This window comes from Clytia hemisphaerica, unplaced genomic scaffold (genome assembly GCF_902728285.1).
Source record: "Clytia hemisphaerica strain Z4C2 unplaced genomic scaffold, Clytia hemisphaerica genome assembly, whole genome shotgun sequence".
Classification (NCBI taxonomy): Eukaryota; Metazoa; Cnidaria; class Hydrozoa; order Leptothecata; family Clytiidae; genus Clytia; species Clytia hemisphaerica.
In genome coordinates this window covers 90857-116676 of record NW_027103927.1, presented here as the reverse complement: position 1 = coordinate 116676, position 25820 = coordinate 90857, and the positions used below count along the sequence as shown (strand labels likewise).

The 25820-nt window shown below is 37.6% G+C and overlaps 2 protein-coding genes across 2 annotated transcripts; both read left to right on the top strand.

Annotated features, from left to right (window-relative positions):
* Positions 1 to 629: 629 nt before the first annotated feature.
* On the top strand, positions 630 to 16027 carry LOC136809724 (RNA-splicing ligase RtcB homolog). Its single transcript, XM_067066263.1, has 18 exons — positions 630 to 782; positions 2043 to 2121; positions 2834 to 2901; positions 3205 to 3253; positions 3717 to 3862; positions 4806 to 4867; positions 5244 to 5293; positions 5813 to 5919; positions 6807 to 6966; positions 7154 to 7215; positions 7353 to 7466; positions 11152 to 11244; positions 11775 to 11870; positions 12568 to 12678; positions 13228 to 13256; positions 13631 to 13721; positions 14981 to 15023; positions 15537 to 16027. The coding sequence occupies exons 1-18, from the start codon at positions 684 to 686 to the stop codon at positions 15599 to 15601; spliced, it is 1524 nt and encodes a 507-aa protein (XP_066922364.1). The 5' UTR covers positions 630 to 683; the 3' UTR covers positions 15602 to 16027.
* Positions 16028 to 16456: 429 nt separating this feature from the next.
* LOC136809717 (uncharacterized) lies at positions 16457 to 25640 on the top strand. The gene is made up of 5 exons (XM_067066256.1): positions 16457 to 17199; positions 18798 to 18966; positions 20736 to 21631; positions 22377 to 23624; positions 25590 to 25640. The coding sequence occupies exons 1-5, from the start codon at positions 16546 to 16548 to the stop codon at positions 25638 to 25640; spliced, it is 3018 nt and encodes a 1005-aa protein (XP_066922357.1). The 5' UTR covers positions 16457 to 16545.
* The last annotated feature ends 180 nt before the right edge of the window (positions 25641 to 25820 follow it).

Sequence of the window (25820 nt, the reverse complement as noted above, 5' to 3'; positions counted from 1 at the left end):
TAATCATGCATCCCTTTGAAAAAGTCTAAATCACGCATTATGGCTCAAATTTTTTCAAATCACGATCAACGTTTTGACCTCTGATCACGCAATCACGAAAAAAAAAAATCCAAATCACGTAATCTCGCTAGAAAAAAGTCCTCATCACGCCATCACGAAAACTGCTTGGGGGGCTCGTATAGGGACCTAACTTTGTAATGACCGAAACATTGAGGACCAAAACTTTTTACTTTTTGAGTAATATTTATTTAGATTTAGTTTAGATGTATATCATTATATGTTATGTTATTCCCTTGGTTTTCAGTTTGTGCTTTCTTTATTTTTGAACATATTTGAATTTTAACCAGTTTTTTTCAGCGACTCGTTTCCTTTCGAAGTTTCCTGATCGGTCTCAACTGAGTTGAATCTCATTAAAGCAACATAGCTTTTATCTTCTTGAAGAGCCTTTCTATGCTTGATTCAAGCTTAATTGTGGATGACATCAGTTCAGCCAATAGAAATGCTTCAGTACCAGTGCCAGTTTATGCCACTAAATTTGAAAAAGAACCTCAAAGGAAACTATCTTTAAGATTACTAAATCGGAATTGTTTATGAATTCTCCCCATCACAAAATTAACATTTCCCATTGCTTTTAGACTAAAAAAAAACAAAAACAAAAATAATTTATTTACACAACAATCAAGATGCCAAAGCCCCGTACATACTTGGAAGAATTAGAATTCATAGACAAAGTCTCTTCGCACACCTTTCGTATCAAGAAAGGCTTCGTACCAAACATGAATGTAAGTTAAACTCTCCCTAATTCGATCGAGCTTAGAGGAAGTGTCGTATTATGGAGAATCTTCTATGACACTTTTTTATACTGAGGGCACCAATCTTCATGAGGCTCGGAAAACACGAGTTAAAAAACACGAGTTACAAAAAACACGAGTTACGTTAAATGTGACGTCATCAATGGGAAATTATGACGTCACAAGTAGATAATTTAACTCGTCAATTTATGGTGCACCTTAAATTGACGAGTTAATTAACTCGTAAGATTAAGGTGCACCATAAATTGACGAGTTAATTAACTCGTCAGTTTAAGGTGCACCATAAATTGACGAGTTAATTAACTCGTAAGATTAAGGTGCACCATAAATTGACGAGTTAATTAACTCGTAAGATTATGGTGCACCATAAATTGACGAGTTAATCAACTCGTCAGTTTAAGGTGCACCATAAATTGACGAGTTAGATTATCTACTTGTGACGTCATAATTTCCCATTGATGACGTCACATTTAACGTAACTCGTGTTTTTTAACTAGTGTTTTCCGAGCCTCAATCTTCATAATTTGAATAATGGAAAAAATCATATAATGTTTATGGGCAGTTCATTTTCATCCTTTTGTTGTCTTGAAAATAATTTTGTCATCTTTTCATACCCGAGGGACCTCCGAGAAAAGTCATACCCTTAGAGAGACTTTATTACAATTTTTTCTCTGGAAATCAAAAAATTTCCTAAAAATCTTGAATTTTCCGACCCTTAGAGAGACTAATTTAAAACTTGATTTTTCCGACCCTTAGAGAGACTTTGAAAGGTTGAAAAAACCGACCCTTACCGTCTGCACATACCCATCATCCATTTTTGCCTAAGTACCCCCCCCCCCCCCCCCCGGGTTTTCATACTGAAAATTGTGAATCTGTTTCTAGTACTCAAACCCACGGTCTTTCAATGTCTTCAACATGAGCTGAATGCATTTTTTTCCCAACCAAATTTGCTTGCGCTACTTCGGATCTTCCAAAAGTTAATAGGTCATTTCGTTTTTATACCAATACTAGGGGATGGACGAGCATTTAGAAGTTATTCTAAACTTTGAGAAGAATTCTTTTTGGAAATTTTGCTATTTTTTAGGGGTATTCACACATTTCCAAGAACTTTTTTGGTTTGAAAAGGTTCGTCCCCTTGTATATGAAACCTTCGACTAACTAAAAAAACAAACATCCAAACGGATTATCATCAGAAAAGTCAGCGATAAATTCTTTTTAATCTTTTTTTAGGTTGAAGGGAAATTTTTTGTGAATCCAAGTTTGGAACATTTAATGTTTGAAGAATTGAAGCACTTTACAAATTCACAAGGTTTGTGTGTTTGCTAGAATGTCTGACTTTCATGGCTTTCTATGAATTTTTGTTGTACATCATGTTGGGCATAACTTAGAGTGAGTTTGGATAGTCTCTATTTTCTTTCTGGCCCTTTTTAACATGTATGGCCACTTTTGAAGCAACTAAAATTCTAATCATTTTTATATTTTTACATTTCAAGAGCCGACCATTCGAATACACGCGTCTTCTTTTTTATAAGAATACACTTTATAAGAATGTCCATGATGAAAATGGCCAAAAAATTAAGAATATGCTAAGAATATTAGCATCATGGAATTTTGCTACTCAAGCTGAGAATGCCATTTTTAGAGCATTTTCAATCATATAAATTGTTAATTACCCCCAAGTAAGGCTCACTCCTTTCACAAAAATGCTATTTTATGCTTGAGACGTATGTACTAAATGTTAAATCTAGTCTGAATTAGGATCCTAACCTAAGAATGCGCTGTAATAATATTTTAGGATGATTTTCCCAAAAAGGTTAAGAATATGCATGATGAAATGGATTTACACCATTCTTATAAAAAAAGCGTGTATTCACGATTTAATGCAGTATACTTTCACACGAACTCAAAAGTTTCGTCATTAATCCGACAATTCAAAAATAATCTCTCCCTCGGAACATTCCATACAAATTCTTTAAGATTACATTACATTTCAAAATCACTTTCTGTTTCTTCTTATCAAGGTATCGGAGGATTTTTACCAGGCATGAAACAAATTGGAAATGTTGCTTCTCTCCCTGGTATTGTTAAGGTATTATTTACATCATAACTTTTCAAAATTAGCATCTTTTTTGGTCAGTGCTTCTAAAAAGCTGTTTCAAATAATGTAATATAGTTGAGCTTCCATAACTGGAACACGCACGGGGAACGTAAATTTGTTCGAGTTAAGGAAACTTCGAGTTAAAGAGTAAGGTTTATGTGCAGAAAACTTGTTCGAGTTAAGGAGACATTCTAAGTATAGTTAAGTTGAAGTTAAATAGACTCTACTGGTGTAACTTTGTGATCGTTGTTAAGGTATTTTAAGTGGACTATTTACTTCTTTTCCTGTTTATAGAATTCAATTGGGCTACCTGATATTCACTCTGGGTATGGTTTTGCCATAGGTAAGTATTTCGTTTTCTCATGTCTTCCACTTTGTTTCATTGGATTTTTTGAGTTGGGATAGGTTAAATGGTATCCAGGCTATATTCTCAGCCTTATTGGAACATTTCTGAGCTTTTAGATCCTGAGATTCTAAGGAGGATCTCAATAAGTCTATCGTTAAAACTCTTCTTTCCAACCGTACTTTAAAGCACCTTAAAAATCACTTGCGGTTTTCAAATTTGAGGGAATTCCCATTTAGTGTCAAATATTATGATGGGGATTAAAGTAAGGGGCTAAACCTTATTTTTTTATTGTAGTATTCTTTTTTACTCTGAATATATGCTCCATCCGATGGTATCAGTCATCATTTCCATTGAAATTAATTTTTGAAAATAGTCTGTTTTCTGATGATTAGCCATAAAGACGTTTTATGGCTTTTATTTTTTTGATAAGTGAAACTGACCACTTCCCTTTGTCTTTCAGGCAACATGGCAGCGTTTGATATGAGTAATCCAGATTCTGTGGTCTCACCCGGAGGAGTTGGATTCGACATAAATTGTGGCGTACGTTTGATCAGGACTAACCTTTCTGTCAAAGATGTGGAGCCGGTGAAAGAGCAGCTCGCTCAGGTAAAATAATATTAATTTTGTTAAGTTATTGAAGATGCAGCACTTGTGACAGTTTTTTTTTTGTTTTCGTCGGATCTGATGCTTGCTAGCTTCACCATCTTAAAACTAAACTAAAATGATGAACTTCTGTGTTCTAGTTACCTTTGGTACGAAGAAGTCTTTTTCTCAACTTCAGTTGAGCTACAATCTGACAATGTCTGTGTGTGTGTCTGTCTGTTTGTCTGTCACAAAAACTTTAGGGCAGCCTGGAGACTTCAAAAATGCTTGGATTTGGCTGAAATTTGGCACACTTGTTCCTTGGGTGAATATCTGGGGGTGTTTTTTTCATTTTTTGAAAATTTTGATTTTTGGGGCCTGGGGACGAGTTTTTCGCTAAAACAAGGCTAAAACTTTGGGGCAGCCTGAAGACTTCAAAAATGGTCGGATTTGGCTGAAATTTTGCACACTTGTTCCTTGGGTGAATATCTGAGGATGCTTTTTTCATTTTTCAAAAATTTTGATTTTTGGGGCCTGGGGACGAGTTTTTCGCTAAAACGAGGCTAAAACTTTGGAGCAGCCTGGAGACTTCAAAAATTGTTTGATTTGGCTGAAATTTTGCACACTTGTTCCTTGGGTGAATATCGGGGGATGTTTCTTCCATTTTTCAAAACTTCTGATTTTTGGGGCCTGGGGACGAGTATTTCGCCAAAACGAGGCTAAAACCTTAAGGCAGCCTGGAGACTTCAAAAATTGTCAGATTTGGCTTAAATTTGACACACTTTTTTCTTTGATGAATATCTTGGGGTCTACAATTGGGCCTATAAATAACTTGAAGCTACTGAAGTTGAGCCCAGTGCGTTGCGCACGTTCGACTATGTTTTTACATTTTAATAGCCTCATTTAGAAAGACAATCAATCAATGCCCGACACTGATATTAAACCCTTTTTCTCTCTTCTCTTCCAGTCTTTATTCGATCACATTCCAGTGGGTGTCGGCTCCAAAGGAATCATCCCTATGGGCGCCAAGTAAGAAATTCATTTCTGTTCAAATATTTCTGATTGAATAGTTGATCAACAAGCAAAGTAATTTCGGCCCTTTTAATCCCTGACTGCCTAGTTTTGAGTTTTTTCGACTTATGGGTAACGTTTCTTGTTCCCGTATAAAACCAAAACGTCTACGTTCTTCCTCGATATGATCGTTAAGCTTTGCAAGCTCTTCACTCTGCCAGCCCTAAATTCATTTACTAAGCATCATATAATTAAATGCTGAATGAGATGGCTATAGAGATGGTTACTATAACAATAGTTATATCATGTTAGATCATAAATACACCATAACAGTTTTTCTCAGAGAAGCTAAAATAATCGACAATGTTTAAAGCTCCTTTCTCATTCTTCGTAGAGACTTGGACGAAGCGCTTGAGATGGGGATGGATTGGTCGCTACGTGAAGGTATATGTATCGTCTTTTTCTTCATTTCTCTTATTGCTGCTTATGCTTACGTACGTGATCTAGAGGTATCAAGCCAATCAATAATTAAGTCCTTTTTTTTCCAATAAACCAAATTAATGTTCAGAAAAATTTAGTCTTCCACTTTCCTTTAAACAGAATAGCTTGTATTTTAAGGTGTAGAGTACGTTATATTCGAAAATTTCCTTAAATATCTAGTTTTTATCGCCACAGTACACTCACTCTTTTTACCGAAGAGTCCTACCTCCTCATGTTTATAGTTACACGTTTTTTTATAAGAGTAAATTTTAAAGCCTCCTAATGTTAAGCCTAAAAATGTTCTTAAATTGTTCTTATTTTCACCTTTCTACGAGTATTTTTGTATAATCTTCTTAAGAAATTGGGTGTTTTAGTGTCCACGAAGCCTGAACATGTTCTTAACCTGTTCTTGATATTTTGGCTATCGAAGCCTGTTCCTATATAGTTGTATAGTGTATTCTGATTCTTTCCTTCCACTTCTAGGATACATTTGGGCAGAAGACAAAGAGCATTGTGAGGAATATGGCCGAATGTTGCAAGCAGACCCAAGTAAAGTCAGCGTGAAAGCCAAAAAGAGAGGTCTCCCGCAGGTAACCAGTGTTTTCTGACTTTGTTAACAGTGTATTGTCTTTGAAATTTAAATTGTTTGACTTTTAAGACTCTCGATGGCTTAATCTGTTACTTCTTTATACTATCTGAGGGGGCTAAGGATGTCTTAATAGAAGAATTTGTGACGAAGTCCTCCTAGAAAATCTAATTGCTGGCTGACCTTGTTAGCAGTGCACTTCTTTAGAAGTTAGGCTTTTGACGAATGTGTTCCATACGAGATTGCCATCGTCCGGAATTATTGCGCTTATCCTGGCACAGTAAAGCCTTACTCGTTTTAAGCAGGGAGAACGAATGCTCTTGTTAAAGAGGTATATTAACAGAGTAACAGAGTTATGGGACGATTTGGAGTTTTTAAAAGCTCTTATTTGATTTGGTTGGTTAACCAGTAATGAAACAATTTTGTTAAACATACGCAACAACCTTCTACTCAGAATCATATTCGAACTCGATACTTTTTTTTGGGATACCCTGTGCAAGGTCTTATTTGATTTGGTTGGTTGTTAAGTAATGAAACAATTTTGTTAACTTTTCTAAAAAACGCGTCATTTTTATTACTTCAAATGACCAATTATTAAAGTATCTTATAAAAACTCCATCTCATCTGAGAGTTATATGTGGGTATACCGTGTCAAGGTACTTCTGTACGAAAGTCAAGAGAGAGTTAACTTAGTGAGTTTGTCCGTAGAACTCGTACGAATGCTCTTGTAACAGATTTATATTAACAGATTCACCTCGGATGAGACGGGTATACCCTTATTAAGGTACATTCACTTCTGCACGGAAGTCAAGAGAGGCAACATTTAATAACCTTTTGAAAGCCTGAAAATCTTTCAGAGAGTTTACTAAGACATCCGTTTTCTTTTCGTAGCTCGGAACATTGGGAGCAGGTAATCACTACGCAGAAATTCAAGTAGTGGATGAAATCTTCGATAATTATGCAGCGAAAACGATGGGGTTAGATCGTAAAGGGCAAGTCTGTATTATGATTCATTGTGGAAGCCGTGGATTGGGTCATCAAGTCGCCACAGGTAACAAAGCCTTCAAAGTTTTTTTAACTTTTCGAAACTTTTCTTTCATTGCGTTTAATGTAATAATTTTAAAAGTCTTTTATTCCAGTATACTACGCGCTTTTGCAATGGCAACTTTAATGTAAATTACTAGAAAACTATTCAACTTTTACTTCTTTCTACTCTATCTTCTACCTTGTTATTTCAGATGCTCTGGTTTCCATGGAGAGGGCAATGTCACGTGATAACATTGAAGTCAACGATCGACAGGTACAAAGGATTCTGGGAAGGGATTGTAAGCGTGCAGTAAATCGGAGGACACTAACCCTTACAAAAAAGCTCCTTTTCTGATATGTATTCTGTGTGACCTCAAATCAAAACTTATTTTCTTCTCGATCTTGTTTTAGCTGGCTTGCGCTCGTATCGGATCAACCGAAGGGAAGAATTACCTCAGTGCAATGGCAGCGGCCGCTAACTACGCATGGGTCAACCGCTCGAGTATGACCTTCTTGACACGACAGGTAAGCAAGGGTTTGTGCACAGGTAACATAGAAGGTAGACGTTTAAATGCAGAGATGCCTTATTCTCCTAATGTTTGCGTCGTGTAGGTTTTCATGTACCTCTGTTATACGATTAGGCTCGACTAGACAAGAGTTGAAACTCGAAAACATAAAAATTAACACTATAATCCCTGTAGTTGAGAGTCTTGAATATACGAACGGGTTAAAATTCAAAGTGAAAATCGCGTAGTTTTTTTGCGTAAAGAAAAAATTGGTGGTATTGGTCTAGTCTGAATCGCAGACCTCTATAGATATACTTCCTGTAGGAAACTTTTTTTCTCTAGAGGATGAGCAGAAGCCTAGTGTTGGTCATTCGTCTAATCATATTCCTTAATTTGTTTTAAATATTCTTTTATTGCGTCCTATACACTATTTTAATCCTATTTTAAGAAACACGAGGCTCAGAATACCTAAAACCTAAAAACATCTAAGAAACATGCCGAGACTGAGAATGAGAAAATAACATTTTTTAGTTCAGTTTTTTTAAGTACCTTCCAATCAAAACAAGAAGCCTGTTGGCTTGAAGGCCCAGCGAAAAACGTGTTGAAAACAAGCGTGCAAAACAGCAAATGTATGACCCTGTTGACATGGATCAAAGTGAAGACAGGGAAAATTTTTCCAAAATCACCGCTGTACTTCTCATTGGTTAGACGCTTGAAATTTTATTGAATGGTCTCATACCAACCGGGTCTACAGGCGCAGGTTTAACGGTTGAACACGCTCAGGTACCGTGAGATTGGGTAACTTGCATCAGTGGAGGCTAACATCACATGCATAGCCCTCAAATGAAAGACCTGGCTGGTCATTAAAATATAACTACGCAGCTCCGCTCGCAGCTCTACTCTACCATTTTTGTTTTGATTTAATTTTGTATTTTAATGACCAGCCAGGTCTTTCATTTAAGGGCTATGCATGTTAGCCTCCACTGATGCAAGTTATCCAATCTCACGGTACCTAATAGCTGGGGGGTTTGGAATAAGCGGGGGGAGGTTGGAAAAAAAATGTCCTGGGTGGAAAATTTTAAAAAACCCGGGAATATATAGTGAGTGGGCGCTCTTTAACCAATTAGGTGCACTCACATATTCAGGGAGAAAGATCCCTGCAGGCATGTTAGTTGGACCAGACCGTAAACCAGAAAAATAATCTTTAAAAAACTAGACGATGAAATAGTTTACGGTCTGCATATCAAGGCTAATAAAACTCATGTGATTTAATGTGAGTCACCAGTTAATGTGACAGATCCAGAAATGACCATTTTCACTGTTAATGCATTGTAACCATGAAAAATGTTTCAATCTAGTTCAAATTTACCCATGAGCTGCATTTTAGTGTCCATCAACAGATTCCAGAATCAGTTTATACTTTAAATAATTATGTGAGTCGAGTTTGAAAATCAAGCCACCGATCGTTTAATGCGACAGATCCAGAAATGACCATTTTATTTAATACGTGTAGAATCATGGAAAAAGTTCCAATCTTGTTCCAATTTACACATGGGCTCCATTTTAGTCTCCATTACCAAATTCCAGAATCAGTTTACTTGAAATAATTCTGTGTCGAGTTTGACAAATCATACCACGTCCCACCACTGACCACCGTGGTTTTGTTAACAGCCTGAACAGCGACAGATCCAGAAGTGACTGTTTTCTTATGTAGCATCAAGAAAAAAGTTCCAATCTTATTCAATTTTACACATCAGCTGCATTTCAGTTTATTCATTTCTATATCAGAAGCCATTATTTCCTAAAAATTTAGAAAGTCTTTTTGAAAACAAGAAACTAAAAATGAAAGTGATTTAAGGTAGAATTTTTACTCATAAAACTTTATGAAAACTTGAGCAAAGACTATAAGATATGGCAGAATGTTGAAAAAGGTTTATAAAGAAAAACAATTACAAAATTTCTTTGGTTTGAAAGTCTCTTGACCACTAAAGCAAAGAAAATGTTCAAGAAAGTATGAATTAACCTCCTCGCTACGACCGCCATCTTGTTTTGTTTTGAAAATTGTTTTGAAGGAGTGCGGAATCAGAAAAATATCTTTTATAGCCAGTATCCGACTTTAGCAAGCTTTTCCCTCTCCAGACGGCAAAATTAAAAAGTGTGGTACTGGTTTTAAGCGCCGTTTCTACCAAAACGGACAGACAGATACACGGACGGAAAAGTGCTAATGAAAGGCCCTATCGCTAGCGCTGGGCCAACAAATGTTTTTTCTCTTTGCATGAAAAAAAGGCTGATTATGTCAAAAAGTTCAGAAACGTGTAAGAAACATTTAAGGCTCAAAAAGCCGATTTCTTAAGAAACATTGAGGCTGCTTGGTAAAACTAGTTTCTTAAAAAAAAACGTGTAGATGCACTTTGTACTTTTACTCAAGAAGTAAATCTGAGACTCGGATCGTTCTTAATTTGTTCTAAGCGTTTGGCTAAACTTCAAAAAGTTTGATCTTCAAAAGGTCAAAATTTTCTTTTGAATTAGAGAAGTTTCAAGTCGGAGAGATTTTGCTTACTGAAAATGTCAAGCTGAAAGTCCATTCCCCTTCTTATAGAAACCACTCTCAAGGGAATTGTTATGACCACGCTGACATGGTTTCCACACTGTAGCAAAAAAGGAGCAAGCCCTAAAAATTAATGAACTTTAATCCCCTCCAAGAATTTCTTTTGGGTTAGAAAAAGATGTAAGAAAGGTTCAATTAGGAGAGATTTTAAATGGAAGTGAAATGGTTAATGACTACAAAAGTTTATCTCTCTATTAAATGTGCATTCTGTTTTACTACCGGGTGCGCCACAAAAAAGTTTCTCTCTTTGAAACTGGTTTTTTCGAAATCTAAGAATTTTAAGAAACAACAATTCCTATTCCATCAGAAAGAAGAAAGATAAACTTAAATTTTGATGGGTCATTTATTAAATTCGATTCATTGGATCAAAAGTTATGCTCAATTGAATAAAAAAGTTACTTTCAGAAAGTCCCGAAAACGTTAAAAATCGACCTATTAAATTTTTACTTTAAAATTGGCAATCGCAAGAGGCTTTACATGATTAAGACCATTTTTTCAGTAATTAAACACATAAATTTTGAAACTGATTGAACGAAAGGGTTTAAAATGTTCATTAAAATCATTCCAATTTACTTTTTAACGAAATCTTCCACATATTTTTGGTTCTAGACTAGATAAAGTCTATGTAAGGCTGAATGTACCTCGAAACCCATATTTGATGTATTTTTATGAATTTTACCAGATTTTTTGGCTTTTTTCGACGAATCTTCTGCCTTTTATTGAAATTCAATCTTCCTTTATATGACAAACGGTCAATCAGACAGCTAATTATCATTTTTAATGACTGAAACGAAAATACTGATGCATCATGTTATTATGCTTCTGTTTAATTTGATAGGTCGATTTTTAACGTTTTTTAACCACTTTCAGAAAGTAACTTTTTTATTCAATTGAGCATAACTAATGAACCGAATTTAATAAATGACCCATCAAAAGTTAAGTTTATATATCTTCTTTCCAATAAAATAGGAATGGTTCTTTTAAAATTTTTAGATTTCGGGAAAATTAGTTTTAAAGAGAGAAACTTTTTTGTGGCGCACCCGGTATTATGTGGAAACCACTCTCCAAGGCTAATTCCTCTCATTTTCCTTTCCAGGCCTTTGCGAAAGTGTTCAACACGACACCAGATGATTTGGACATGCATATGATTTATGACGTCTCACACAACGTAGCCAAGATCGAAGAACACGTATCTTTTCCAAGTGTTGTAATAGCGAGTTTATGGTATTCGAGATAAATCGAGGGGGACGGTATCAAGCAAAGTTGACATGTCTCCAAAATCACCGTCCACTTTGCTCGACGACGGTAAAAACACCAAAATACCGTCTTCTGTTTAGGTGAGCAAAGGCGATATAGAGCCGTACATCAACTATCGACTTTGTTTTGTATCATTCCACTTACCGTCGCCGTCGATATCCTCCGATACATAAACTCGGTAATATCAGGGTCATGCTTCACTAGCCTTCCAATACTTTAACTCGCAAATCAGTGATGATTTCACTCCTTTCCTTCTACTTTATATTGTGTTCTATCTACTCTAAGGTCTAGTTTAGATGAACTCTAGTTCGCCTATTATAGCAATTAGAAGAAAGATGGCCACCCTGTTAACTCTAAACAATCAGGTTTTAAGCCTGAATCAGCAACAATGGTGATTCAGTTCTAGGTTTACCATCAGCATCTTTCAAATTCACTTTCCCTTAACTCATTCGACTCAACCAGATTGTAGAGAATAAACTAAAAACATTGCTAGTACATCGCAAAGGAGCCACCCGTGCTTTTCCGCCCCACCACCCTCTCATCCCTGTTGATTATCAGGTAAGGACCATCACCCGTGTTTTTTTTTCGCCTCATCACCCTGTGGAATATCACCGACCCTTCCTTTTTATTAAACTTTGAAACGTCAAATTTGATGTTCCTTTTCAGAGTGTTTGAAAAAATTTTTTTACAGTATACTCAAAAGTGATAGAAATGTTCTGGTTCGAATCGTTTAAGTGGCTTTTAAAATAAACAAGAGAAGAAGTGGTTAAGGTTCTGGTTTCTTAGTCAGAGTCAGTCAGAGTCCCACATAAATTAAGACCTCAATAACGTCTTTCTTAGTCTGATTCTAGTTGAACTTTGCTTTTTGACGATTTTTATGGTACTTAGTCCAGTGAACTAGACTAGACGATATCGTCATCTAAATTTTGTTTCACTTTTGTTTTCGGAAATTAAATGAATGCTACAAAATAATAAAACTTCGTTGCAATTTTCGACTATAATATAATCAAAGTCCAAAAAATACCTACCAATTTTGAAAGATTTTCTGTTAGTTTTTTTTTCAAAAGGGACTGGATCTAATGTATTTGTTGTGTTTTCAAGAAAAGCCAAATAAAGTCATATTACACCGGGTAGTAAGTATCAGCGCCAACTGGTCTATCAAAAAGCCGTAAGTGGCGCCCGGGCTAGATCAGATGCGGATCCAGGACTTCCATTGAAATGAGATCTTTGAAACTAAACTCTTTTTTTTTTGCAGATCACAGGGCAGCCAGTGTTGATCGGAGGGAGCATGGGAACTTGCAGTTACGTGTTGACGGGCACCGAACATGGGATGAAAGAAACTTTTGGAACGACCTGTCATGGTGCTGTAAGTTTGCTCGTTAGTTCTAAGATTTTCTTCGTTGAGAGACGTTTTCACTTACCTATGTACACCTTTCATATATCGGTAGTCTGTAGGCAAACCCAATATCTACGGCTACTTTCAAAACTCATTGCTGTAGAGATACACGTTTGTTTTTTTTAAGAAACTAATTTTACCAAGCAGCCTCAATTTTTCTTAAGAAATCGGCCTTTTGAGCCTTAAATGTTTCTTACATGTTTCTAAACTTTTTGACATAATCAGCCTTATGAAAGGCTGGATTGGAAGGTTCTTAAAAAAACCGAATTAAAAAATGTTATTTTCTCATTCTCAGCCTCAGCATGTTTCTTAGATGTTTCTTAGTTTTTAGGCATTCTGAGCCTCATGTTTCTTAAAAGTGTGTTTCTTAAAATAAAAATGTGTACTACGAAACGATGAGCGTGAGATACACTCTGGTACAACGTAATATATCGGATTATTACGACAAACTTTTTATCTTTTCTTTGATACTTTCTCTTTGTTGTACAATAAGATGATTTTTGTTTTCGATTTGTTTAGGGCCGTGCACTATCCAGAGCAAAATCAAGGTAAGTAATTCATCTGCTGCTTTGAAAGCTCTGTATTTCTAAAATATTGATTGACAGTTTAATTAAAACTTAGCGCTTACAAAAGTGTGAAGGCATCTCAATGTATTGAACAGTTGACGCTCTCTAATTCGATTTTCGAGGGGATTAGGATTATCATCAAATAAAGGAGAAAAACAGAGCTTCGTTCTTGAGAGTCACTTGTTGACGACGACTTTCAATATTATCAAATAATGGAGCGTAACAAATAGTAGAGCGCCGAATAAAAGAGTGTTGAATTGTATTTTATTGTCTATATTTGTTGGAAAGTATCATTCTGTTCGTCCGCGAAAATCTATTCAAATAATCGAACATCTGACTTTCACTTTCACTTTCAGGCGTAATTTGGATTACTTAGAAGTATTAGACAAGTTGAAAGAGAAGGGAATCGCAATTCGAGTTGCTTCACCTAAACTCGTCATGGAGGAGGTAACTCATTCTCCAAATTTTCTTTTTCAACCGTCCAACTATTTCGTCTAAACTTAACGAGAGAAAAAGGGGCGTTCGGGTCGCCCTCGACTGCGGTCGTCCCTACTTGCTTAACAGTCGCATAGTAGTTTTCTAGCGTTGCTTTCAAGTAATCAAGAAAACTGGACGGATTTTCCAGAAATTCCATATAATCACTTTCTCCATTTTCTTGTTTTAAAATTTGACAACCTTGAAAACTCGAAAATAAAAAACTTATGTCTCGAAAATGAAGATGATGACTTTTTAAGTCTCAAAGTTTTCAATTAAAGTCTGTCTCAAAATAATCTACAGCGAGGACAAAAAAAGCTCTATTCATGTTTGTCTTGTTAAGAGATGGTCATAGGTTTACTTTTGGTTACTTTTGGTTGTCTTCGAGCATATAGCTCTGTCCAGAATCTTTTGATCCACACCACAATCTCTATTAAATCCACTTGAAGGCAAAATGGATCAACAGAGAGATTTCATGTCTGAAATTGAGTTTGAAGCATTGTCTTTATTTGAATGCAGTTTGTCAAAGACGGAATGTTCTGCTTTTCAAAGGCTGGATATTCATTCTTCGACCAACAGTATTCAAAAGTTAGACCACAATTAGTTTTATAAAAAGTATGTCTTCATTTTGTAGATCGGGTAGAGGTCGGGAAAAGTTGAAAAGAATTTTGATTCGCAAAAGTGTCACATCCAATACTTTGATCGGATAAATTTTCGCGTGAATTAAATTTTTAAGATTTCGCAGGGACTTCTTTTCGCGGATGGCACTATTGGGAGACAATATTTTCACGATTTTGTGCCTTTTACTCTAAAATCATACATGTTGGTTGCTGAAATACGCACTATCAGAGCTTCTTTGATGGCGCAGTAAACATTTTAAAAGAAGTTAAAATCTGTCTCAAAAGTATGTTGATACTTTAGTTGTTTTACATTTTCTCAGCACCCATTCATGCTATGCTAGAAAGTTATACACCGTTGGAAAGATATTTCAAAGGATAAGAGATTTTTGAAAACTTGAAAATGAAGAAAAGAAAGGAAGGTTTGACATTTGAGTTTTGTTTTAAAGTATTTCGCGGATAAGGCCTCTCCAAATTTCCATTTGGGACTTTATTTCGCGGATGACACCCAAATCCGCTAAATCCGCGAAATTTTATCCCATTAGAGTATCAGCTTTAGAGTCATAAATACTCTGAAAAAACTAACCTTCGAATGAATCTCACTTTTCCATTTAGGCACCCGAATCCTACAAAGATGTAACAGATGTCGTTGATACTTGTAAGAAATGTTTTCACCTCTCTTTCGTGTATGTCATATGTTTGTTATGTTCAAATGGTGCTCAAAAATTGACCAGCAATCAATTTCACTTAAGTGCTCATTTTTTGAAAATAATGATGGAAGCACTGGTTAGGGCGTTCATTTGCACCCTGGTCGGATAATTGACAAAAACAAAACCTCGTTGACTTATTTGGGCCTCTGTACCCTAACTGTATAAAGATCCTAGCGGTTTTTAGTGTATCGACATAAACTAGACTTACCAGAAATCTGGATACCATATTTAAAAAAGGGCTTCACATTTTTTATCAGAAAAATTCTATAAGAACGACGAGGCTCAAAAACGCCCGAAGAGTTTAAGGGTCAAATAGTAAGATACTTTTGCCCAATAAGTAAGAACGTGAAGAGAACCTTTTGAGGCTCAAACCAAAAGACAAGAATAGCCTTGCCACAAAATATTTTCACTGAGTCTTAAAAAAAACAGAAATGCTTCAAAAATGCTGTCTGTCATTTCAGGTCACGCAGTTGGGATCAGTAAGAAAGCGATCAAGCTGAGACCGATCGCTGTCATCAAAGGATGAGATCAATTTCTACGAAGATAGAATGATTTCAAGCTCTTGAGGTATCTCATGTTTGGACCCAGGCTCCAAAACAAAGAAGAAGACAATTTGCGTTGCTGATGAAGAAATTATCTCGCAGGTATCTAAAGTTTGTGTTATGTAAGTACGAAAGACGATCAAAACATGTATCATGATATCATATGGGACATCTTGATAATGCTGGATTGATTCTAAGGGCTTGATGCTCACTTTGGTGAAAATTTGATTGGTTAAAAAACCACGATAAAAGCAAAGTTAGAAGAATCCTTATGCTATAAATGATAATTATTCAATTTTTATATACTGAAGGGAATTTTTGATATTGATAATATATTTATAAGATATAAGTTTCTAATGTGAAAGATGGATGAAAAGAGAGACTTTTCAATAATGTGACAAGAAATTGAATTATGAACCTTTCCCTTGATATTTTCTGCCGAAGATGGTCATTAAAGCAAGTGTGTCAATTTCACATTTAAAGTGATGGTTATCTGAGGAACCTTCGAAAGGCGCTTGAAAATTTGGAGACGCGTGCGGACTTGAATGCGAATAGCGCGTGATTTAGCACATCCACCTTATACACGATTTAGACTCGACTGTTTTTCGTGATCTCCAAGTTTTGGATGCTGTAAACATGACAACAGCTTCGTAATCCTAAGTCGATTATCTTATAAAAAAAGTTATTTATTATAATGACTGTCAATTATCAAAAGAGTATTATTTTTAGAAGTAAAGTTGTAAGCTGCCTTGATTATTTTTTGACATTCTACAAGATCACATGATTTTGGTATTCCATTGTATTCTAGGAATCCTTTTGAAGGAAAAGAGGAGAGGAAAAATTCGCCTCAGAATGAGTAATAACGTGAAGTATATTCTAAATAGCCTTGGATTGATCATTAACTAAAGTCACTGACACACAGATAAACATGGATGAACAGATCAAACAAGACTCATTTGATCCACCACAACAACCAATGGAAATTCACAATGTAACTTTACCTGCTATTGATGTTCCCATGGCAGCACCTGAAGAAAAGAAACTAGAACATCAGGCTAAACACAATTTGTCGATGGACGATCAACAATCTAAATGCTCACTTGAACTTCAAAAAATCACGACAAAAATCTCATCGGTAACATCAGCAGAAACAACTCAAATGACTGAAGAGAAGCTAACAACTCCAGATCCAGACATCTCGCACGATCAAACATCGCAACGTCCAGTTAAACAGGCTTCAGAAATACAAGAAGGAGTCGATATAAAACCGGATAAATTTCAAACACTGGTTCAATCAGAAGAAGGATCGAACACAAACATTGATAGTGCTAAAGATCACATATCAGGATGTCCCCTTGAACATGGTCTGACTTCCAAGCTTGAAGGGATTATTATTGCAAGACCGGTGAAGACTCAATTACCTCTTAATCAACCAGCGGAGGAAACGATTCCTGCTATAAGCAGTGGTGATCATTTACAAACGTTGTGCAACCTTTGCCAAAGAGATAGTGATCATTTTTGTATGAATTGTCCGAAAAGTGTCACTTTGTATCACGGAACATCCTCTGGATATATAGAACAGGTAATTCTTTATTCAAAACAATAATTTTCATGCCTTCGATTTGCCGACTACCAATTCCCAAACCTCGCTTGTCGGAAGTAGTCTTGTGGTCTGAATTCAAAGTGGGTTTACAAAACACAACTTTTCATTTCCGATATGTTTTGTTTGCTTTTTCACCCTCTATAGAATTACGATGGGTATTTTATGGGTAGATGTGACCTGCGATTGATTGCCATTCAAACATTTTGGTCTGTGTACCCCTGGTTAATTGATGCTTAAACTACCCCCCCCCTTTATCAATAAATAAATGTCCGCATTCTGCACTACCAGCCTTAAACTCTTCGCCCAATTGTTTTCGGCATTGATGTGATTAGCCTCGCAGATTCTCTGTAGGGGTACACGCTCTTTTTTATAAGAATATCTTCTACCGGTATAAGAATTTCAGGGTGAAAATTTGCCAAATCGTAAGAATACCCTAGAAATACCTAGGGTGAACCAACGGATTAGAATAGGTGGATTAACTTCTCTCGTTGCTCCCAAGAGAGATCCATTGTCTTCTCATTGTTACAAGAAAAATCTGTAAATGACTCTGCGCACTCCTCGTTTAGTTTTTTCATTGTTTTTATAAGAACAATTTTCCAATTTATACAGTTTCGAAAACGAATTTGTCCTATGATTCGATCAATTTTGATGATTTTGCAAATATTTTAAATCCTGCACTTAAGTTTTAGCATCAACAAACGCTAGACCAGTTTTAATGTAAATTTTTAATCTTTTGTCAATGGCAATCTTCAGATAAGTGAAAATTAACGTATGGTCTATAACTAAGAAACTATCGATGGGTCACGAATGGGTTGCATACTGGTGAAAGAAGACTGTATTTAGAATTAGGAAAATAAATTTGGCTAATTTCTGCATTGGATAGAAAGGGCTAAAAAAGTGCATTTTCTTATTTAAAATGTACCACGTGATACGTAACGACCAATGAAAATGTTGAAAGTAATGATTTTTTACAACTTTTTTACAACTTCTCAAGTTTTAATTGCTAGCAAACTCGTAAAAAAGTTTGATAACCTAACGAGGAGTGTTTTCTATGAGTTCTTAATCCACCTATTCTAATCCGTTGGGTGAACTTCACATTATTTGATAAGAATATAATCATTTTGTATTTGGTTAACAGAAAAAAGCTGCTTCCTTTGTTAGAGATAAGTTGAAGCTTTGAGGAAGAAATGTAATTTCAATCAAAATGTTCACTTAAAAGTCCAATACTCTCAAATAATTGATCATTTCTCATATTTGAAAAAAGTCAAGTCTAAAAAAGTAAGAATACGTTAAGAGTATTTCACCCTCAATTTTGGCACGTTCTTAAGAATACTTGACCTTCATCCAAAGGATCTTATTTCAAACTATTCTTATAAAAAAGTTGTGTATATATCCTCTACCCAAACGAACCCAGACGCTTTCTTTATTCTGATAACACTTATTAATGGTATTCCCGATTTTCCCGATTTTATCCCTTTCGTTGATGAATTCAAATGATGATGCAAGTGGCTCCGGTGCTCCCTCCTAATCCCCCTTCCAGATAGGTCCTATTTAAAAACCTTGTTATTACCCAATAGATCAAAGAAGAAGGACTTCGGGCAAGTTTAAGTGGAAGCCTTGGTGCGGGTGTTTATTTTGTCAAAGAGTTTGAGCAAGCCAAAAAAATTGCCGAATGTCGTGCGAGCACGCGAAACAAAGAAAACGAGAACGAAAATCAAGAGAAGGCTGTTGTGCTGCACTGCAAAGGTAAGGTGTCAAATAATATGAAAAAATGTTACATTTTGCGTGCATTAATTTTTACGACTTTCGTTAATTTTTTCCCTTGCTAAAATTTCAAAAATCTTGATTTTCGCTAAAACTCATAGGAAAAATAGAGATAAGGTTAAGAAGAGGTTTAAGAAATTTTCCTTTAAAAAAAGTCGAAGAGAAAATTAATCTATTTGATTATACACCCCTTTCTCACAGACCCAGAGGGAAACCCTCCCACTGCCAAAATAGCGTCCCCGGTGAAAAATCATACTCCAATTTTTGTACCCGCTAAAAAAAATAAAATGAACATATCCTCACTGCAAAATATTGTGCTTTTTTCCATCTCAACTGAATATTCTGAATTGCAAACTAAGGAATTCAAATCCTCAGTCTTAAAAAAAACATAAGAATAACATCTAGCGAGTTTCGTCCGGTCAGTGAAAAGGGAGGGTTTACTTTTACGGTGTGACGGAATTTGCCCTTTTTTAGTACGGTATTACGTGATTTGACGAAAAAGAGACGGGAACGGTTTCTTAAAATCAGACGGTGACGGTATTTTGCCTTATTTTTTGCCATTTTTGGACCTACCCCGGTGGAGGTCCTATAAATTAACCTTTGGCCGTCCGTATGTCCGTCCGTCCGTTAGTTACTTACTTTTGAAGAATATGTGTGTTTAGACAGGAAATTTTGGTTGTTACGCGTGTTTTTATAGAAAAACTGGCCAAATTCGATATTTTTTTATAAGCACATTATCAATTACTTAGGTATTAGATTGATTGGCTCTTTCATTTTTTACGATTTTTTGCACAAAGATGCATATCTATAAATCCTCGAATGTGACGGAGCCCGATTTTTGGAGAAAAAAATTTTGGGGTAAATTTCAGCTAAAAAAACGGCCATAAAAGGGTTTTTTGGACTTAGTGAAATATTGGACCATTGTTTTTTAATGGTCACGTCACGTAGATATCAATTATAAACGTTTTAAATGCATAATCCAGGTAGGTCCATCAAAGTATCCTTTGTTTGTATTTAAACTCTACAAACCCGTGTGACGGTGTTATTATTTTTTTCTATTTTTGGGATTCCATGGATTCAGCAAATATTTTGACGGGAAAACCCGGGGGGGGGGGGCACTCAAGCTAAATGACCTACCAGACGTTCGGCCCTTAAGGGTAGGTTTTTCATAGTTCAGCTAGTGCACTGTAAGGGTAGGAAATTACAAAACTACACTGAACTGCACTGTAAGGGTAGAAAATTATGATAAAAGGCCAATTTTTTGGTAAAATTGGCACAAAATTGGTCAATTTTGGAGGAAAAATTCCACATTTTCTTGGAAAATTGCAAAAATTTTCCCCCTCACGGGCGAGAAATTTTGAAAAAGTGCACTGTAAGGGTATGATTTTTCATGGAAATTCACTGCACTGTAAGGGTCCGATTTTATAAGCCAAATTTTGGGCCGAACGTATGGTCGTTTTCAGATCGAGTGCCCCCCCCCGGGCGGGAAAACGGTATTTCGAACCCCTACACCCCCCCCATGAAAAGGGGGTGGATTGTGACGGTGAGATCCCTGCCATCCCTCTTCTTGGTAGGCAAGAATCCCAGCTGGCACACAACGTTCATCTGACGTTATATGGACGTTGTGAACATTAGATAAACGTTTAAACAACGTTGTGTGCCAGCTGGGAAAGTTCCAATGTGACGCATAGCTATCACAATAATATCAACACATAAATAATCCAACAGCAATCTTTCCTTTTCTATTTCAGCAAATTTAGGGAGACACATTGATTTGAGTAAAAATGGGACAGGAGGAGACAGCTGGCAAAGAGAGTATGACTCGGCAACAGCTATCCATCCTCCCTGGATTATTGAGAATGATTTTGAAGAAGTTTGCATCAAAGATGAACGCAATTGTGTGGTGGTTGAGATTACCATAGACGGAGAGACAATCACCAAAATGGAAGGATTTCCTCATTTAGCACAAACAGTGGAAGCCGTACACTACCTTTATCGTCGGATATTGGGAAGATGTCGTGTCAAAATGTGCAGTGAAAATCATGTGGCGCATTTCTGTCAGTTATGTTTAAGTGAGGATTCTGACCATCTCACCAAGCATTGTCCGAAAGGAGTACCACTCTATCATGTCGTTACCGGTATTGTGGATCACCTAAATGATTCAGAAGGGTATTTAGGAGGTGGGGTTTATTTCATTAATAATTTCGATCAAGCCAAACAAATTGCAAAATGTCGTGCCACACAAAAAGGCGAAAAAACATGGGCGGTATTACACTGTCGTGTGGACTTGGGCGTATACGTTGATCTTGGTGAAGAGTCTGGAAACGAATGGCAGGAAAACTTTGATTCTGCGACTTCCCTACATCCACGAATAGAAGCAACTGAGACGGCCTTTCAAGAAACATGTGTCAAAGATCGATCCAAGTGTTTCGTTATGGAGATAACGCAAGAAGGTGAAAAGACACAGACACAGGAAGACGGCTTCAGTAGCCCAGAGATAAAAAAAGATATCAACCCAGAGATAACGAGAGATACCAACCTAGAAACACCATCACCAATAAGGCAATCCGTGGCCGTGTTTAAGGTCTACATTGGCTGTGGTGAACGAAACGAAGGATACAAGTCTGATTCCTCTGCAGATGATGACGTAAGCTTTTTCTCAGATGGTTGGAGATTTTCAAATGGTTTTGAGAAAACCTCCAAATCTTTTTTTAAGTGAAGTTACGACAATATCTCTGATAAGGTTTTTAAATTAAGATTCCGTTATTTGATTTCTTGCTAAAAGTCATGTTGACAATTTTGGGTATTTTAACGTTTCGCCGATCGAATCTTAAGTTTGGGCAAGAAAAATACGATTTCAACACTTTATATCATTGGATTTTACTTTACATCGATTTCAGGAGGGGCCCAGTGCCTTCTAGGCTATATTTTCAGTCTCGTTGGAACATTTTTGAACTTTTGGATCCTGAGATCCTAAATAAGTCTCAAGTAGAACCAAAATTGCTATCTGATATGCGGTTTACTCTATCTCAACCTATCTCACTTTTTCGCTGATTTTGTGAGAGGTGGTCTCCAGAGTTCTTCACATAGCCGACATACTCCAATCATAATAAAATAATAACGAAGAAGAAGAAGAAGAAGAAGAAGAAGAAGAAGAAGAAGAAGAAGAAGAAGAAGAAGAAGAAGAAGAAGAAGAAGAAGAAGAAGAAGAAGAAGAAGAAGAAGAAGAAGAAGAAGAAAGAAGAAGAAAGAAAAGAGAAGAAGAAGAAGAAGAAGAAGAGAAGAAGAAGAATAAGAAGAATAAGAAGAAGAAGCAGAAGAAGAAGAATAAAGAAGAAGAAGAAGAATAACGAAGAAGACGAAGAAGAATAATAAGAAGAAGCCTCAGAAAGCCGACTACCGAAGAAGAAGAAGCCGCCGAAGCAGCCGACGAAGCAGCCATCAGCATCCTCCTCACTACATCCTCCGCCTCCTCCGAAGCCGCCCCTCCTCCCTCCTCAGCAAAGAAACTGCAGAGAACTCCTCCTCCTCCTCCTCCTCATCCTCCCTCCTCATCCATCCTCCTACTCAATCCTCCTCCATCCTCCTCCGCGAACCTCCGCCTCCGCCGCCTAATCCCCTCAGCCAGTCATCCTCCTCCTCCTACTCCTCCGCCATCCGCCCCTCGAATCCTACGCCCTCAGCCCCCGCTCCTCCCCTCATCCTCCAGCTCCCGCCTCAGCTCCCATCCTCCTCATCCTCCTCCTCCTCCTCCTCCTCGAAGCCAGACTCCTCCTCCTCCTCATCCTCCTCCCTCCTCCGCCGCCCCTCCAAGCCTCCTCAGCCAGCCTCCTCCCCCTCCTCCGCCTCCGCCTCCCCCTCCCCGAATCCGCCCTCCTCACTCCGAACATCCTCCTCCTCCTCCCCCCTCCTCCTCCTCCTCGCTCCTCCTCCTCCTCCTCCCCTCCTCCTCCTCCCTCCATCCGCCCCCTCCTCCGCCTCCTCCTCGAAGCTCCTCCTCCGCCTCTCCTCCTCACCTCCTCCTCCTCCTCCTCCTCCCTCCTCCTCCTCCTCCTCCTCCTCCGCATCCTCAGCCTCCTCATCCTCGCTCCTCCGCCGTCCTCCTCCTCCCTCCTCCTCCCAAGCCTCCTCCTCCTCCTCCTCCTCCTCCTCCTCCTCCGCCTCCTCCTCCTCCTCCTCCTCCTCCTCCTCCTCCTCCTCCTGCCTCCACTCCTCCTCCTCCGCCTCCTCCTCCTCATCCTCCTCCTCCTCCTCCTCCGTCCTCCTCCTCCTCCTCCTCCTCCTCCGCCTCCTCCTCCTCTCCTCAGCCTCCGCCTCCTCCGCCTCCTCCGCCTCCTCCTCCTCCTCTCCCTCCTCCTCCTCCTCCCCTCCTCCTCTCCTCCTCCTCTCCTCCTCCTCCTCCCTCCTCCTCCTCCTCCGCCGCCCTCCTCATCCTCCTCCTCCTCCTCCCCTCCTCCCTCCTCAGCCTCGCCTCCGCCTCCTCCCCTCCGCCCCTCCTCCTCCTACCCTCCTCCGCCTCCTCTCCTCCTCACCTCCTCCCTCCTACCAGTGAAGAAACATTTCATACTGTTTCCCACACGTCCTTTTTTAAACCCGTCCGTTTTTTGACAAAGACAGCTACTCAAAGAAGTTTCAGCAAGGTACACAATTGTTTAAAAAGTGCTTCAAGGAAAAATAATTCTTAATCTTGTTGGAAAGATAATCTCTTAAGTTCATTAATGAATGCGTTTAAACCTTGCAAATATGATTGAAAAATAAAGAATAAAAAAGAAAAAAAGGTTTCTAAGGTTTTTTCTGAGACTTTAAGACGCTGATTTCTTTCAAGTTACTTTAGGGGTACAAAAACACCAAAATAGAAAAATCAGTCCCTGGTAGGGAGCCATGTTTTGAACCTCAGCAGAGCACCCCCGTCAGTCGGCAAGGGTAGTACCCCCCCCCCTCTTGGGTTCTTAACAGGGCGATTCGTGAAAGTTTATGCTCGCGAAAAATTCTCGAAAAATTTCGAAATCTATAAAACCTCGAAATCGTAATAAATATCAAATTTTTGGCATATTTTTATCCTTTAATGCCTTTTTAATGTCGAAGAGCAACTGTCTTAATCGGATTTAAGGAATACTATTCACTTTTAAGGCACTTTTCATTCGAACATTCAAATTTTTATCCAACGTTTTGTGAAAGTTAATGCTCGCGAAAAACATTTTTTCCTCAAATTTGCGAAAGTAATTGTTGTAATTTTCGCACTCCCTCGACCTAGCGAAAGTCTCTGCTCGCAAAAGTTTGTACGACTGAAGTAAGCTCTGAAAACTTTCGTGGAAAGTCTATTACGGCCATTTTGAATCATAGATTATAGCCGGTTTGATTAAATCAAACAAAAAAAGCCAAAGATAGCATAGAAAAATGTTTTTGATTTCCAAGGTTGGAAATTTCAAGATTTCTTAGTTGGGAAATAGATAAAATCCAATGGAAAATCCAACCTGGAAACTTGGGACACTCTCCAAGGATGGAAATTTTGCATTTTCCATGGCTTGGAATTTTCAAAAATCCAGGTTGAAAAAAGCCAAAATCCAAGCTAAAAATGTTGGAATTTTCAAAAATCCAGGTTAAAAAAAGCCAAAATCCAAAAAGTGATGACAGAGATGCGGAAAAAGAGATCTTAAACAAGGTTTTTGTTTTTGTGAACAGTCACTCGCTAGCCTAGGCTCGATGGCTCCCGGTCAATCTCTCGTTATTGTTCGCACAGATACGTGGTTGATCTTAGATCACTCACACAGCTCAGCAGGGCACCATTTGAAACTATGACACAAGTACCTTATGTGCTTAGCTGTGCGAACTCACTGCGATTGACCGAGGCCGCTCCGAAGAGACGTCTCAGCTGACGGAAACTTACAGCTTGACTGCTCATATTATGGGACAAGCTGGAGTTCTTACAAGCTCTCGTTTGATTCGGTTGGTCGTTAACCTGTAATAAAACAATTTTGTTACTTTTTCTAAAGAAAGGCGTCATCTCTATTACTTTAAATAACCAATTAGTGAAGTCTCTTGTAAAAACTCCAGCCCATCCCCACATTATAGCCTAATTAATATCTAGGCTAGCTATACATCACGACAGTTCTACGCAAAAAGTCGCTTGTGATTTTCTCAAAGGACATGCGCAGAAAATGGTACAAAAACGTAATTTCCACATGGGTTTTTACCGTTTTCCAAACTGTTTGGAGAAACACACATTTCCAACGCAAAAAGACTAGTTTTCCAAGGAGGAGTCTCAATTTCACAAAAATGTAATTTCCACATGAATTTTTAACGCTTTCCAGACTCAAAATTGAATTTCCAACCTTGGAAATCGAAGTTTTGTAAATATGGAAATGTCACTTTGCTTTCCAAAGTTGTGGAAATACCATATTTCATGATATTTCGAAATCTGAAAATCATATTTTCAAAATATTTCCAACTTTTGGAAATATGATATTTCAAAAATTGGAAATATCTTGAAAATATGATGTTTCAATGCACACCACAACTTTGGTTGTGTTCTATAGTTCCAGGATTGGAAATCTCTTATTTCGCCCAGTGAAAAATAAAAGACATTTTCTCCTTTTCTCCTTTAGACAACTCAATGTAATTTGCTTGAAGGAGGAACTTCGTCAATCGTGCGTTGAAATTGTGGCTTTTACATACCAAGAGGAGGTGACCGTCAGAAACCAACAAGGCCTCTCAATTAGTGAGATTGGAGAAATGATAGATAACATAAGACCACTTAGATATTATCTGAAACGTTTTTGGTATATCTATGTTATTCAGATAATCATGTTTATCTTCCATTCTACGATCGGTATAAT